This window comes from Nymphaea colorata, chromosome 1 (assembly GCF_008831285.2).
Source record: "Nymphaea colorata isolate Beijing-Zhang1983 chromosome 1, ASM883128v2, whole genome shotgun sequence".
Lineage (NCBI taxonomy): Eukaryota > Viridiplantae > Streptophyta > Magnoliopsida > Nymphaeales > Nymphaeaceae > Nymphaea > Nymphaea colorata.
Window position 1 is genome coordinate 30,466,729 of NC_045138.2, and position 15,650 is coordinate 30,482,378.

Sequence of the window (15,650 nt, forward strand, 5' to 3'; positions counted from 1 at the left end):
ACCTTTAGCGACGGTTTTCAATCACATGACCTTTGAGTCCATCAGTGTCGTTTCTTTGTACCCACTAGCGGAGTGTTCTGAGGGCATCTCTTCCTCATCAAATAAACTCGATGGTAATAATTGAATAAGGAAACATGAATGCCTTCTCTTTTATGGAAAGGAATCCCACATTTTCTTGCCTTGGTTCACACTTCACGCACATGGCAAAGCCCATACTTTTGGACCTTAACAAAAATTTCAACTGAAAATCTGTTGCTTTTGATTTTCAAAAGTTGCAGCTATTCATCTTTTAGAAAGTAGATTATGTAATAGATTCCAGAGACATGAACACCGTTTGATCTTCAGCTAAATTGATCATGATGAGAACATCTGCCGTATTATGGTATGATGGAATGACAAGCATAGACCATGATGAGGAAGTGAGACTTTAAGGCATGATGATAGGAGATAATGGGATCTATTGTCTCCTTTTGGTGCCGGTTGAATGCAGGGTTTTGTGTGCAGGTGTAGTTAGAGCATGAGAATTTCATTTCACATGAGAGTTGATGGGCGTTCATGCTTCCCAAATGTTCCAAATGTGAAAGTTGGTGAGGCTTGTCGATGATTCATCAAAATGGTCATCAGTTGCATGGTCCTGGCTTTCTTGGTTTAGAGGAACCCTTCTTCGAGCCAGTACATAGGATTCATGTGCCAAAATCAAGTTGAGGCTTCCCAACATGTTACAAAGATAGAGAAGTAAATCAAGAGACAATCTCATACAATCTCTTCCCCATCCTTCCTCCTGCTTCAGAAAAATCTAACAGTATGCCTTCTTGATTTATTTATAACTCATGCCATCGCTCCTGGCAGTTACCATGGAATTTGTTTTTTCACTCTCTTCTGCATTGTCTACTGTAGCACTAGATCTTTGTGGTCGATGTCCGGCATTTGAGATTCTGCTGTTACTCATAAATACTCCTTCCTGTTGTCAAGATCAGAGAAAAGCACAGTTGCCTGTTAAATTCATCTTACTTTATAGTTTATACCATTTATCTAAATGTAAGTCCAAATACTTCTCCTATTTTTAGCATTCTTTTGCTAAAGAACAATAAAGAAGCAGATTATTTGCTATTAGTCATCTGACATAGTTTAGACCATCAGTCTGAGTATCAATTTAATATTTGATTAAGCATTGTATTGGATGTTCTTGTGCCGCTCTCAGTGTTCAGTGGCCTGATCAAGAAAGTTCAAGGAACAGTCGTCAATATTTTCAAAGTTTTGAAGGTATCCTGATTGAATCAGTATTTTTAGTGTCAACAGATGATATCAGCAAAAGATCACTATATTTTGAGCTATCCTCGGAAAATGTATATTTTGATAACATGATGATATATCATGGTATTTTTCCAAATCTCTTCAGCAAAAAACCTCTCTCTATATGCTTCAGATACATGTTTTAGTTTTTTATTATTTCTTTAGATTTTAAAAAAATTAAGGGCCGATTATTTATTGCTAAAAAATTAAAGAGACTGATATTAGTTTCTACTGTTCAAAGGAAGGTGAAAAATGCCTAGAGTGGGGAATGGAAGCTGAAGTACTTGCAATCACACGTAGAGCTTGTCTTACCGAAACGTGAGAATGAGGTCCCATGTAGAGTCCAGGAGTGAAACCGATACTTGAATTTCCCAAATCTTTCAGTCTATTGAGTTCTGGCAAAACCACTGTTGCAAGATCTGGTCTGTCCTTTCTCCTCAGCTCAGCACACCTTAGTGCCAATTTTGCAAATATGAGAGCTTCTTCCACAGGCCAATCTGGAACTGTGGGATCCAACATCTCCTTAAAAGCCCCTCTCTCTATTGACCTCTCAACATGGTGAGTGAGACCCATTGGAGGCTTTGCTGTTATAATCTGCAGTAGCATAATTCCAAGAGAGTACATGTCAGATTTGATACCTAACATTCCTGTTTGTTGGTACTCTGGATCAATGTAGCAGAAAGTTCCTGCAGTGGAAGTCATCCTGTACTGAGTGACTGTATCTGCCACAGAGGGTGGGACAAGCCGGGCAAGGCCAACATCACTGATTTTGCTTACATAGTTCCGATCAAGTAAAATGTTTGCTGGCTTGAGGTCTCTGTGGACAAGAGGCTCTGGCTTTGTTTGGTGGAGGAAAAGTAAGCCTGTTGCTATTTCTGCTGCTATCTTGAAGCGAAGTTGCCACGGTAGACTCGGCGTGTTTCCTCTTCTGAACAGCCGGTCATCTAAGCTTCCTCTTTCCATAAATTCATATACCAGGCAGCCATATTCTGGGCAGGCTCCAAGAAGTAACACCATGTTTGGATGTCTGATGCAGCTCAAGACCTCCACCTGTAGAAGTTCAAAAGAGGATAGGTGATATTAGTAAGGCTTGTTTATGCGAGTAGTTGTTTTGTAGTTCATGTTGATCAGGATGCAAAAAATGAACATCGAAAGCAGAGATGTAAATATGGAGGACCTTTCAGAAATAAAGCGATCAACGGTAAAAGACACATACAATGTTCACTTATTGCTAAACTACTTATTGCTAAACTAATATAGATAATCGTAAAACTAATATAGATTGTTGTAAAACAAATGCAGATCATTGTCAAACTGATAACAAAATTGCCTCAATAAAGAAAGCACATTTTGTTGGTGTTCTATTTCCAGATAATCACACGCATTTCCCTCATTCATTAGGTACCCATGCAAAACGCCTTCCCATCAAGCATTCTCAAACTGATAATGCTTAAAATGGAGGTTCTTTTCTTTTTCCTTTTTTTTTTTGCTAGTGTGCAGAACTGGTAGTGCTTAAGAGTAGTTTTTTTCTATACCTCCTGCTGAAATTGCATCCTTCCTTGGGCTGCATCAGGCCTTAGAACTTTGATGGCCACTGCAGTGTGGTCCAAAGTAGCTTTGTATACAGGTCCATATCCACCTTCTCCAATTTTGAGCGATTCAGAGAAGAATTCTGTGGCAGCTTCAATCTCTTGTATGTTATACTTTCGATACCTTACTTCTGAATTTGCCAATGCATCCAGTACCTTTTTCTTTTCTTCTGCTTCCTTCTTGGCTTTCATCTCTGCATTCATCCTCTTCTGTGCTTCGATCTCAGCAAGCCTCCTTGCAGCCTCTGCAGCTTCTATGGCTGCCTTGCTCTTTGCCTTCTCCATTTCTGCAATGGCCAATGCCGCTTCTCCTGCCAGCTTTGCCTCCTCCAGTTTGCGAGCTTCTTCTATTTGCCATTGGTGAAGCTCCTTTGCCTGTGGCCATCCATGTGGTTTCGTCAAACTATTTTCATGTGACACATACAGACACACAGACATACCTTTTGCTTCGCAGTGAGTGCTTCTTTGCATGCATTGCTGTACATTTCCATTGTCTGCTTCAGTTCCAGTCTTAATCTTTTCATTTCAGCCTCCATGTCTCTCTATATATCATTCAACAAAAAAAAACGCTGTATCAAGTAGATATTCATAAAATTTCTATCCTTATAATAATGGTCGTACATCCCCGCAAAACAAGAAGGTACAGATACACACAAAATGCCTAGCAACATCCTTTCTTCTTGCCGTCTACATGTAAACTCTACTATTCTTATTACTTAGTCAAGCCTTATTTAAGTTTGGTCCCTTAAAAAAATGCAGAAGTATATCGTAACACTTTACAGAAGCCATGAACTAATTTGAGAGCAAGGATTTACAAAAATGTTTGACGTGCAAGAGTAAACAATTGAAAGACAAAGTCGGCTAATATATAAGACAATGTTCACCTTTTAATGCTCAGTTTGGTTTTTGTTGTTTCATATGAAATTTTATAGACAAGAGTGATTGGGATACTTACAGTTGAATTAGCAGATTTCTTTGGGCTATCATCCAAGGAAGAGGCCATCTCAAAGCCATCTGAACCAAAATCCACGGAACGTGATCCATGGGAGCTGGGAAAATCGTTTCCATTGGAAATGTAGGTGAAGTCCGAAGGAAAGCCGTCTGTACTTAAAGGGAGGTTGGGAATGGCCCTACAGAACGCGTCTGTGTTCTCGCCGTATCTCGGTGAGCCCCTGCGTTCTTCATGTGGACTCTGAATTGTGCCCTTTCCACCCATGGCTGCCATCTTGTCAAAGGAAGCACCTGGCCCACCCTGTATGCCCGGCAGACTTGGTTTACATCCGCGTGTCAAGGTACTCCTGAAAATGAGTAAGAAGCATTTCATGTACACATATCACAATGCAGCATATACAGATGCAGTCACAAATATCATATGTAACACACTGGCATTTGTGCATGTTTCATATGATTGGTCTACCATTTCCATGCACCAAAGTTGAACCCAGAACATACTGATCATTCATGAACTTAATTCTCATGAATTTGCACCATTCATTTTCTTTTGCATTCCCACATAAGTTGAATTCTTTATGTATTAAAGATAAGTAAACCTACCAGCGCAGCAATCAAATCATTGTAAGATATGATGCCCAACTTCTTGCAAACAAAAGGTGTGGCAGTCTCTCAAAAATCAAATTTATGACAATTTAAATAGAATTTTCTCTTTCATCATTAAATGTTCTCGATTTTGGATAACGTATCAATCTTCCTATTAAGTTAAGGAAGTCTAAATTGTTCCTGAAAACATGTGTGGCATTGAGACAAGGTGATATACTTACCCTAAACAGTTGATTCAATCAGTAGCGAAACTAAACATGTTGGGCTGAGAGGCAAACTGATTCAAAAAAATTTAGAACTTTAGGGGCATCAATATTTATAAATGTGCAAATAATTGAAAGTACCAATACGAAAGTACAGAAATTTTATGGGACCATGTAGGCAACTGCCCGCACAAACCCACATGTGGTTCTGCCACTGGATTCAATCATACAACCTTTTCCTCTCCTCCCATGCATCAAGTCTCATAGTTTATCATTCTAATGAAGCTGCAAATGGATCAGCCATGGAGAAGCCATTCACATTAGAAGTTGGAAGATGAGCCTAGTTCGGATTTTGGTACAGCGTAAAAATGAGAAAAGAGCCAGATAATCAAGCCCTACCCATTTGGAGGCTTTACTCCATTACAATAAAACTTAGGATGAAAAGACAAATAGCCTTACCTCATCATCCCGTTGGTGGTAACCTGATCAGAGGTTTCATGGCTTTGATGCGGCGAGCCAATTGGAGGCTTGAGGGGAGCCGGCAAAGGGGGCTGGGGCCTGGCCACAGGAGCTTGTTTTTGAGGGACGGGGGGCGCGGGCCTTGTGGACGGCCTGACATGTGGAGTCTTGCCCTTAGCTATCACATACACGGTGCAGAACTCCGGCGCACCTCTTGAGACGCTGCTGGGCACATCCAGCTGCCTGAATTTCCTGTAATATGATGCCACCACGACTTATGTTAGCAAAATGAGGATACTAGGTGAGTGAGAATTGTGGAAGACTGTTAGGCTGATGAGTTACCTTGAGAGCGCGTTCCTTGAAGATGCACCAAGCACAATACTAGTGATACTGTTGGCCGTGATGAAATCAATGAGCGCCCTAGCCACGTCCACATCCTCAAGAACAACCTCTTTCACATTGACCTGCATCCATGTGGTTAAAATATATCGCATTTCATGCAAAGAGCCGAGAAAAGTAAGAGATGATGTGGTAATTGAAGTCACAGTATTTAATGAGAACCTATGCTTGCATTTAACGGGTTGTCTTTTTGCTAAAGGCATGATCTTACTACAGTTCTGTTCCCGTCTAATAAATTTTGACTCGTTGATAGAGTAAATTTTCATTAAGTATCCAAAGCAATTTAAGTGTGTGTATATATATATGTATCGAGAGAGAGAGAGAGTACGTGTTTCCTAGCACAGAATCCGCGGAATGGGAGAAAGAGGTGTGTCTTTTCAATCTCAAGCTGTTCTTGAATGGAAGCCTGGCATCCATCGCTAATGCTGAAGCCACCTGCACAACAATTTTCTGTTGAGAGAGAGAGAGAGAGAGAGAGAGAGAGAGAGAAACTGGCTTCCTCGGTTTGAGAACGCAGGTAGGAGACGTGATATTCAATTCAACATGAGCTGCATTTAAGCAGCCGCAACTTCATATATAGACAGTCTTTTCAAAATCCTTTAAACATTTTATCCTAAGATTTTTCAAATTCCTATATAATGCCGCCAGAAATTTAAGATTATTAGACAACTTCATGCTTTTTACATACATTATCCATAGTGTTACACATTTCAGACGTAACACTGCAAGATCTTTTCGAAAATAACCCGTGACTCAATTTTTTCTCTTTTTCAAAAGATCTTTGACTAATGATCAGTAATCCTCATAATGGTAGTGACAACATGAATTGGAACATGGAATTAGCATATACAAATAGAAATTACGAAATAAAATCCTGATAATCGACTACAGAGATGATTCTGAAAGAGAGAAAATTACTTTGGACAGGTCCAGCTTTGTTCCTGACATGAACCAAGAGGATGTTGGGCATGCCAATGAGGAGCTTGTCGACTGCCCACTTGACCGCAAACTGGCTACCTTTGTCCCTGTCAATGGCCACCGCCATTTTTGGCAATGATCCGTCCTCCCATTCCTCATTGCTCTGTTCCCCATACTGCTGCTGCATCATCCCTCTCTTTTCCTTTCTCCTCCGTCAATTGGTAGGATCAAATTCTCTCTCTCTCTAGAAACACACACACACAGAGAGAGAGAGAGAGAGAGGGAGGGAGAGGGAGAGGGAGAGGGAGAGACGACCAAATTCTCTCTCTCTACCCCCTTTCTCTTCCAGACACAGAGAGAGAAAGAGGGAGATGCTTAGGAAGAGGAGAGCTGCATTACGTTGGGTTGGCAAATACTGTACGTTGTAAAGTCTGTTTTGTTTGTTACATGGCTGTCCGCTTTCTTTGGGGGAGTTGCCCAGTTGTCTCCCCTCCTCCTCTTGCTAACCATGCCCTCTTTCTATTTTTGTGCAATTACATGCTAAATTTCAACTTTTCATTTTTCTTGACATTCAATTATATGGATATGAGTGACATGGGTAGGTGCTTATAGATCTATGCTTGGATAAACGTTGACTACTAATATTTCATAAACTTTAGATTTTTTGAATCTTGGATCTCTCTAGAAGTTAGAAAATTTAGTTTTCATTTTTATTTATGTAGATGGCATTAATGTAGTCATGATTTTGGAAATAGACTTCAAAAGATTGATTCAGGCATTAGAACTTACCTCGTAGCCCCTTCTCTTACTTGGTAATGTTTCTTTTTTTAGGAGATGGATATTCTCATGTTCTATTTTCACATCTAGAATTGGAAGTTAGATTGACAATTCACAATGCGGGGCTGATTTCATCATAAACATTGTGTTTTTATAAAATCAGGATGTCTGTTGCTTGAAATACTTATAAATATTTGTCACATTGGAATGAACAATTAGAAAAGACTAATTAGGCATCTTAGAAACAACTACTACCATTAATATGGTACAGTCTTTGACTTAATTTGCCATGTAAGTGGCTCTTATTCCATTTTCCTCATTCAATTTGCTCTTGAGACATGCATTATATTTTCCCTTCTTTCATAGTTGGTATCGCTCGGTGGTAGTAATTTCAATCTTCTTCGTTATCACAAGTCCTGAATATGTTAGATTCGAAGAGATTTGGATCCGAAACAGACCCGACCCATCGTTACTGTGTCCTGACCTCCATCAAGCAGCAGCTTGTCCGTTAAAACCCCACAAAACCCTAACTTAACCCAACCTCGCCTTCCCTCATTTCTTCCCATCCCTCAGAGAGAAAGAGAGAGAGAGAGATGGTGTGGTTCCAGTGTGAAGACTGTGGGGAAAACCTCAAGAAACCAAAGTTGCCCGGGCATTTCAGAATCTGCTCTGCTTCGAAGGTAAGGTGATGTCTTCCTTTGTTTCGTGAAGACTTCATTGTATCTTGTTCTACCACTCTTGGTTTGCATTCTCTTCCTTCATCTTTCGGCAGTTATAACTATTTTGGGGAAAAAAGACAGAAGTTTGTTTTGGATATGTTGCTCTGCTTCTCATAGCGGACCACCAGCACGGTTAGATTGGGAAGTGGCTTGCAGTGATTCCAAGTTTGTAAGAAATGTTTTTTTTTTTTGGAGTTGGATGAGGTTCATTGGTTGGCGAAGATGAGTTGATTTGAGCCTATACATTGATATGGAGAGATGGGTGGATTTCCTGTATTAGTGTTGCTCATCTGGGGTCATCCATTTAGCACGTGAAATCAAAATCGGTGCGCTCTGACTGAGTTAGAGTTGGTTCGCTAGGATTTGTGGGGAAATTAGTTTTGTTAATCAATACGTCTTCTTGTCGACATTATTGATTCCAAATTCAGAGCAATACCTATCGTACCCTCTTCAAACTCCACTAATTCACCTGCCCGTACTTCATCAAGACCATGAAGTACGGTACCAGTGTTCACAATCTTTACTTCTCTATTATCTTGCTCAATCCATTCGCGGATAATATTACTAATTTCTTCGGCTCAAATATTGTGTTTCTATCAATACTTAAATTTTGAACAAGCAAAATAAATTGATGTGTCTTGTGAAAATTTCGCTAGTCAAGTAAATGGGAATCTTTTTCATGCGTTTAATACCATTTTCCTTTCTATTGAGCGTTTGGTTATTTCCTGCAGCTTTCATGTATTGATTGTGGTACAACATTCAACCAGCAAACTGTTCAAGGACATACACAGTGTGTTACGGAAATGGTATGTAATTGACCGTTTGTAATTTCCGTGTGGATTGATACTTTGATAGTATGAAATATCTTTTCTCCACATGGTCTTCATGCTTTGGTCTTTTGGTACATACAACTGGAACTGTTCTTTCGATATGCTTGTGCAAAAAAGAAACACTGATCCACAAGATTTAGCATCTTTGGTGCCTCATGAAGATTTAGATGGTTGGTTGAACTACTATCTTTATGCAGGAGAAATATGGCCCAAAAACTCAAGCGAAAACCCCTACTAGTTCACAAACGAAGACCAAGGCTGAACAGAAGCAAGATCTAGATTTTGATGTCAATGCTGGATTGTCCTCTCGCCCACCTTGGTTTTGCAGGTAAAAAGATGTGCAGCTGTCCCCAACTTGTGAGCTGATTATTTTTACCATCTCAGACAAGTCAGATTTTAGTAGATTTTGGACAAAAAAAATGTTAGAAATGAAATTGAGAAATTGATAAGCAGTGTGAAGTTATCGTTGCTGCTGTTTTATTTTGTATCGACATATTGTCTTCAGATTTTGTGGGAACATGCCAACATGGTTTTGATGATGCTTTCAGAGTCTGTTACCTAAAAATGCAAATAGTTATAGACAGAGCACAACTCAATGGTAATATTCATGTCAGAAAGTAAATGATCGTATATTTATCAACGATGTTATTGGAAAAGGCCAAGGTTTACTTTTTCCTTTTTTGATAGCTGTAGTGTGCCATTAGGGTTTGGCTATTGTAGGAATAACATTGTTGGAATTACTGATGACTTTTTTGACAAATAATCAAGCAAGGAGTTAAATTGAGATTTTAGGTACAGTTCCATTACAGAAGGGCCGACAAAACGAGATTCTATCTAGTTTTTGAGGTTAAACTTTTCTTTGGTGATATCTTATGTACTACTACTTGAAGAGGCTATGTTTCCTATTATTATTATTGTTGTTGTTGTTGTTTGTGTTGTTGTTATTTATTGTGATTATTATTTATAGGGGTTTCTATTCGCTTGTGACTGCTTTTGAGATGGAGAGGTGTTATTTCTTTTGCACGACCCCAGTAAACGGCCTAGCTGTATTTATCTTACAATGCATAATTAATTATAAAGAAGATGGAATTGCATGTTACCTACTTAACATCTGTATTTGATGGGATGATAATCAGAAGTCACGGACAATGAGGTTTTAAAATGGAGGTTAGGTGAAACCATGAATAATTGACTTCCCATAGTGGTTAGAAAAATGGGAGATCAATTGTCAAATTCTGCATATTGCTATGATGCATTACTAAAACACATATTGGATGAAAACAACAATAACATGAAAAATTGGATGTTGGATCTTATCAGTGAATAGCTTCTGAATTTTTTGGAGTATCATAAGCTCGTTAATATATAGAAACCAGTTATTGACAGTAACTATTCCCTTATGTATGCTTTTGAGATGAGGGGTGATGTTTCCTTTGCCCATTCCCGGTGAATGGCTAGGGAGGTTGTATGATATGTTTCATGGACAGTTCAAAGAACATGAAGTGTCGGTATCAGGCCATTTTTGGAATATGAAGTATTCAATAAAAGGCACATGTGTCAAATGCTTCTGTGATATACTTTCCATTACTATTGCAGTTCCATGCATAGTGTTTGCCAAATGCATCAAAGAACATGAAGAATCAAATGCTTCTCTGATTTTTTTGGGTATGTACATTTACTTATAATTAACATCAACATGCTTCATGTAATTTTGTAAGTCATCAAGGATCATGTATGCATTTTGTATGTTTCAAATTAGCATTTTGTTATTTTTGCTTGTAGAATTTGTTATTTCTCTTTTCTCTATAATACACACACACACACACACATATATATATATATATATGTATGTATGTGTATATCTCTGTGTATGTGTGTGTGTGGCTGCATAATACATAACTAATTATATAAAATGGAATTGCATGATTACTGACTTAACACCTGTCTCTCATGGGATGATAATCGGAAGTGAAGAAAGTCAGGTTTTGAAATGGAGGGTGGATGAAATATTTGAACTTTCCATAGTGGTTAAGAAAATGGGTATCAAGTACCAAATTCTGCAAATGCTACAGTTCATGACTAAAATACATATTGGATTATAACAATGTTGACATAACAATTTGGATGTTGGTCTACCAGTGAATAATTGCTGAATTTTTTGCAGAATCATAAATTTGTTAATACACAGGAACCCAATTACGCGCAATAGTAACTATTCTATCTACAAAATATTATTTCTTTAGTTATTGGTAGTAATTAGTTGTTGAACCTTTTACATGTCTCAAACTCCTGCTGTTCAGACAACTGCAACCGAATGCGTGCAGGTTGGGCAGATAATGTCTAGTCAGCCCTAGATTTTTCTCTTAGTTTGGCTTTATTGCTTGAATCTATTATGGCTTTATGCATGTTTTGCAAGTTTCATAGGATTTGTTCTAAACATTTGCCAAGTGTTTGCTGCTGATATGTGTTCCATATGCTCCAGCCTATGCAATACGCAGGTAACAAGTAAGCAGACATTATTGAGCCATGCCGAGGGAAAGAAGCACAAGGCAAAAGCACGAGCCTTCCATTATGCAAACAAACCTCCTAATGAAAGTCAATCAACTCTAAGTGAGAAGAGTTGTGCTAATGGGCATGCAGAAGTGGCTAATGGCCTGGAGAAAGTTGATCATCCAAAATCTGCTGCTACTCCAGAAAAGGATATGGAAAATCCACCTGAAAGGCATAAAAGAAAACTGGAACCAGAAAATGGTGCTCCAGAAACTAAAGATGGACAGGAATCAGACCTGAAACCTGATAATGCAACTGTGGAAGAGATCCTGAAGAAAAGAAAAAGTTCAGATGCTAATGTGTTAAATAAGGAGCACAATGATAAGATGAGTAATCTTGAAAATGGACAAAACCTGCATATTAAGTGGAAGAAGTTGATTCGGACAATCTTGAAGCAGGTATTCTTACTACTTTTTGCTTTTTTCAGATTGTCTCCTATTTTTTATAGCATGTCCCAACATAGGAACAAATAGATGACCAAAAAAACCTACTTTGTCAAACTTTTTGAGGTTATAATTTGTTGTTAAGGGAGCAGCTATTATTTTGATGTTGGCAAGATATACGTTTATGAATACCACTTGACCTGTCAGCAGCACCATACAACATGCTGCATGGGGAGAGATGCTGATTAATCATTATTTCATTCTAGATCTTGTTAGCAATTTCATTGGTGGAGTTCATTATTCTCCAGGCACTTGTGGCTTTGAGTTTGAAGCAGAAACATGCTTATTTTGTGTCAAATTATCTAGTATATGCCATACTGGGTAGCATTATGATCTGCCATTGAGTTCTTTAATTGCAAAGCTGGTTTATTTAACCGTTGAAGTTAGTATGGAATTGATCAATGTTATCTGGCCATACTATCAAGTGGTCACTGGTTAATTAGGTTGCCAGTGCCATGATTTTTGGTGGGACTCTTTTGGCTATGTGACCCAGTTTTCCATGGTAACTTTAGTACTTGTCTATGTGTGGTCCTGAAGCAAGGCAGTTGCTATCAGAGATTACCCTTTCGAGTCCTCAGTTAGCCTGCAGATACTGTTGGAAACGTTATGTGATTGGATCACCATAATATGAGAATGACAGGAGATTCCTCATAAGTTGTCTGTTTTTGATGTGGACTGACGTGATTATCTCTAGTGTTCATTTGTTGCATGAATATTCTTCAAGTAATGTTTTGATCAGTCTGGCAGTTAATTTCAGAGTCCCAATGGAGCCCTCAAACTGAAGAAGCTGCAAAAGCTTGTCATCAAATCGCTTGAAGCTTCTGGGGTTGCAAATGATGACAAGGGCCATCTCAAAAGCTTGATGCTGGATAAGGTGAGGTTTTTCAAGTATAACATTTTCCTGTTTTTTTTCTTCAGTTTTGCATGTTTGGTGAGAATGTTTACGAGTCAGATGTTGTTTGCAGATCAGTTCTAGTTCCCACTTTGAGCTCAATGGGAAGTTGGTTCATTTGGTGCCGAAATGTAGTTGAATTGGATTTATTGCGCTACTGCCCACCGTGGCTGCCAATTCCGTTGACGGCTATAAGCAACGGCAACTGTTAGCAAGTGCTTGTCCAGACGCCGTTCGTTTGACGCAGGCAGTGCGAGTTTTCCCGATGCAGGAAAGAAATGGCAAAGAGAAAAGCGTCTCCATTCTCCTATAGCTTTGTTATTTGAGGAACTCCCTCGTGGGGAAGGAAAAATAGGCATCTTGTTTGAGTCTCTCTCTCTCCCCCTCTCTCTGAGGTGCGAATGCGCCAGTTTTGTGCTCAAAGGTGCTCGGCCTGTTATTGTGTGTTGAGTATTCTTATTGGAAAAAAGCCCTTCTTCAATGAAGACGGTCGTGTTTAGAGGAGAAATATGTTCAATTGTGTACCTTTGAGTTGCTTTCTTGACGAAAAGTGGCAGTCTTCAATGAACTTGTTCCTTGAGAAATAAATTCCACGGATCCTCCGGTGTCACGCTTTGATGTAAACACCATCATGAGCAAGCACAAAGTTTGAGAATAGAACGTGGACATTGATTCAAGTTCCTCACTTTACTTTAGCACTCTTCACAACTCTGAGGTCAAGTTTTGTGGTACAATCCATTGCTTGGAAAAGACATTGCTTGGAAAAGACTTGAAGGCCTTCCTGCCAACCGACCGTTCATGGTCTAGGAGAATAGCATCCACAAAAATTGAATAACAATACAGGCCTGCCCGCCCAATCAGTTATGTTGCGCATGATTGTCTGGATAGTTCATGTATGAGTCATTTTTTTTTTCTTACGCATCGAGTTCGAGTTCATGAAATAAATGCCTTAGCTATCAGACTCTTAACATCTTTGAGGCTCTTTACTCATTTATTATAGAAGAACCATTTGTCCTCATGAATATCGTAGTTGGGAGGTTGGGAGAAGCTTGTTCTTCGCTTGTGCACAATTTCTCATGATTATTATATGCCGATAAAACTGGGCTGGCTAAATGTATGAAAATTGATCATTATATAAGGTTCAGTACCACCAGAAGTACTGAAACTCCAAAATAAAATCTGAATCATTTATGTTAGTAACTCATAAAATTCCTCTTCTAGAATTGATATTCCGTCCGTGGTTGGCGGTTGGGACTTGAGCGTGTGTAAGGACCAGTGCCAAGTGGCTCTTGAATTTTGAATAATTCAAGCTAAATTAACCAAGTTTAACCATGATCAGAGTGCTTGATCCTATCATAATCTACCTTTCAATTGATTGAATCGGAAGCACAATAATGAACAAAATTGTAACTTTTCAAGAGCAGTTATACGGTAAATTGGCCATCTCAATGTTAACAACAATCATGTCAGCTCTTGTTGCTCCACTCATGCGCGCTTCTTTGGAGAATGAGAATCGCCGTCGAAATCACTTTTCCGTCTGCCATTGCAGTCTCACCTCACCTGCAAAAGTTGCCTGGTAGGTTGGATCTGAAACAGCAAAATTCATTTGACGCTGCGTCGGAGTCGATGATCTAGTATATCAAAACAAATCTATCCTTTTCACCAGATATGACCCACTTGCAAACTCTTATCTAAAATTGTATCATCTTTAAGAATAAATTGAGGAAGATCTTGGAGACTTACGGCGTTGCGGACGATCATATTCAAGGTTTAACTTGGTTGTATTTTTTAGTAGTAATGGAACAAAGAAATTAAACGTGTCTCTCTTGCTCCCCGAAGCATCGTCATGGAACTCGCCACCTGCTTGGTTTTGGCCGCAAGCAAATTGCATGGTCATCCATAGATTCATCCACCGACGCGTGGGTATTTCACTACCATCATCGTCGTCGTCGTCTGCATCACGGATATGTTCATCGTGGGCATCTAAAATGTGCAAAATTTTCAGGCTTGGTCCGGACATTCAGAAGTCGCCAATTCACTGCGAAGACCATCATCACGGCCATTGATTCGTCCACCGATATCCGGATATTTCACCATCACCCACATCCTTATCCTCATCGCCGTCTTGGATTTATCAATCCTTCACTCTCATCATCGTCGTCGTCGGCGTCACCATCATAAATTCATCTGCTGACTCGATATTTCAATACTCAACTTCATCATCATCTTTGATGCCAATAATACCTGACAGACAAGGAAACATCAATACTTAAAATCTATTTGGATTTTGTACCTCATTCAGAAATTAAGAAATTTGGATCTTTCGAGGTTCTGATCTTAGGCCAAGCATTTAATGGGAATACCACGGCAGCTTGAATCCAAATTTCTATGTTTTTTGAATTGACTTTCGGATAGTCGCCAAGATAAGAATGTAGATACATTGTTCATGCCGATCTCCAGATTCTTGTATTAAGATAAATTAAAGAAGTCAGATGGAGAGTTTCATCAAAATTTCGGGCTTCAGGGATTTTGGAAAAGCTTTCTTATTCTAATAACACAACATTTCTTGAACATAAAACTATAAAAGCTCTCTAATTATGAGTTGAAAAGTTTTTTTTAGTCTTTTCTGTTGTCCGCATATACTAGAAAGCACAATGGGTATCTTCTTGACTAATTTAGACCACATTAACTTCTTGTTGAGCAAAAGATTGAAAATTTTTACATTGAAAGAGAAGTTGGGTGTACTTCCAAATAGCGTCTCAAATTATTTCATAAGAAAGTGTGCTGCAAGACAAGCTTCTGCCTGTTTTCTAACGATGACATAATAGGTTAAAAATACTTCCAAATAATATGCATATGCATTGTTTTCGCTGACATATGATAAAGTTAGATGTAGGTTGGATTGATTGGAACAACATTTTTTAGATTTCTTCGTTTTTGTTTGGGAGATTTTGTAATTTGATATCTACCAATGAAATCATTCAGAAAAACTAACTAAAATTACTACAAAGATTCCTTTAT

At 38.8% G+C, this 15,650-nt stretch overlaps 2 protein-coding genes across 4 annotated transcripts; one reads left to right on the forward strand and one right to left on the reverse strand.

Annotated features, from left to right (window-relative positions):
• Positions 1 to 302: 302 nt before the first annotated feature.
• LOC116262469 (U-box domain-containing protein 35-like) lies at positions 303 to 6,807 on the reverse strand. Of its 2 annotated transcripts, XM_031641888.2 has the most exons (9): positions 6,419 to 6,807; positions 5,829 to 5,935; positions 5,444 to 5,565; positions 5,102 to 5,353; positions 3,838 to 4,180; positions 3,323 to 3,424; positions 2,829 to 3,257; positions 1,606 to 2,343; positions 305 to 961 (listed from the first exon to the last, which is right to left on the reverse strand). In XM_031641888.2, the coding sequence occupies exons 1-9, from the start codon at positions 6,606 to 6,608 to the stop codon at positions 818 to 820; spliced, it is 2,427 nt and encodes an 808-aa protein (XP_031497748.1). In that variant the 5' UTR covers positions 6,609 to 6,807; the 3' UTR covers positions 305 to 817. The 2 variants fall into 2 exon arrangements, with proteins under 2 accessions (XP_031497755.1, XP_031497748.1); XM_031641895.2 differs by lacking the exon at positions 5,829 to 5,935 and having other exon boundaries at positions 303 to 961.
• A 924-nt stretch (positions 6,808 to 7,731) lies between these two features.
• On the forward strand, positions 7,732 to 13,319 carry LOC116262483 (UBP1-associated proteins 1C-like). Of its 2 annotated transcripts, none has more exons than XR_004174491.2 (6): positions 7,732 to 7,875; positions 8,646 to 8,720; positions 8,942 to 9,072; positions 11,227 to 11,692; positions 12,485 to 12,611; positions 12,703 to 13,319. XR_004174491.2 is itself a non-coding variant. In XM_031641908.2 (6 exons), the coding sequence occupies exons 1-6, from the start codon at positions 7,789 to 7,791 to the stop codon at positions 12,766 to 12,768; spliced, it is 942 nt and encodes a 313-aa protein (XP_031497768.1). In that variant the 5' UTR covers positions 7,732 to 7,788; the 3' UTR covers positions 12,769 to 13,319. The 2 variants fall into 2 exon arrangements, 1 of the variants encoding a protein (XP_031497768.1); XM_031641908.2 differs by having other exon boundaries at positions 12,495 to 12,611.
• The last annotated feature ends 2,331 nt before the right edge of the window (positions 13,320 to 15,650 follow it).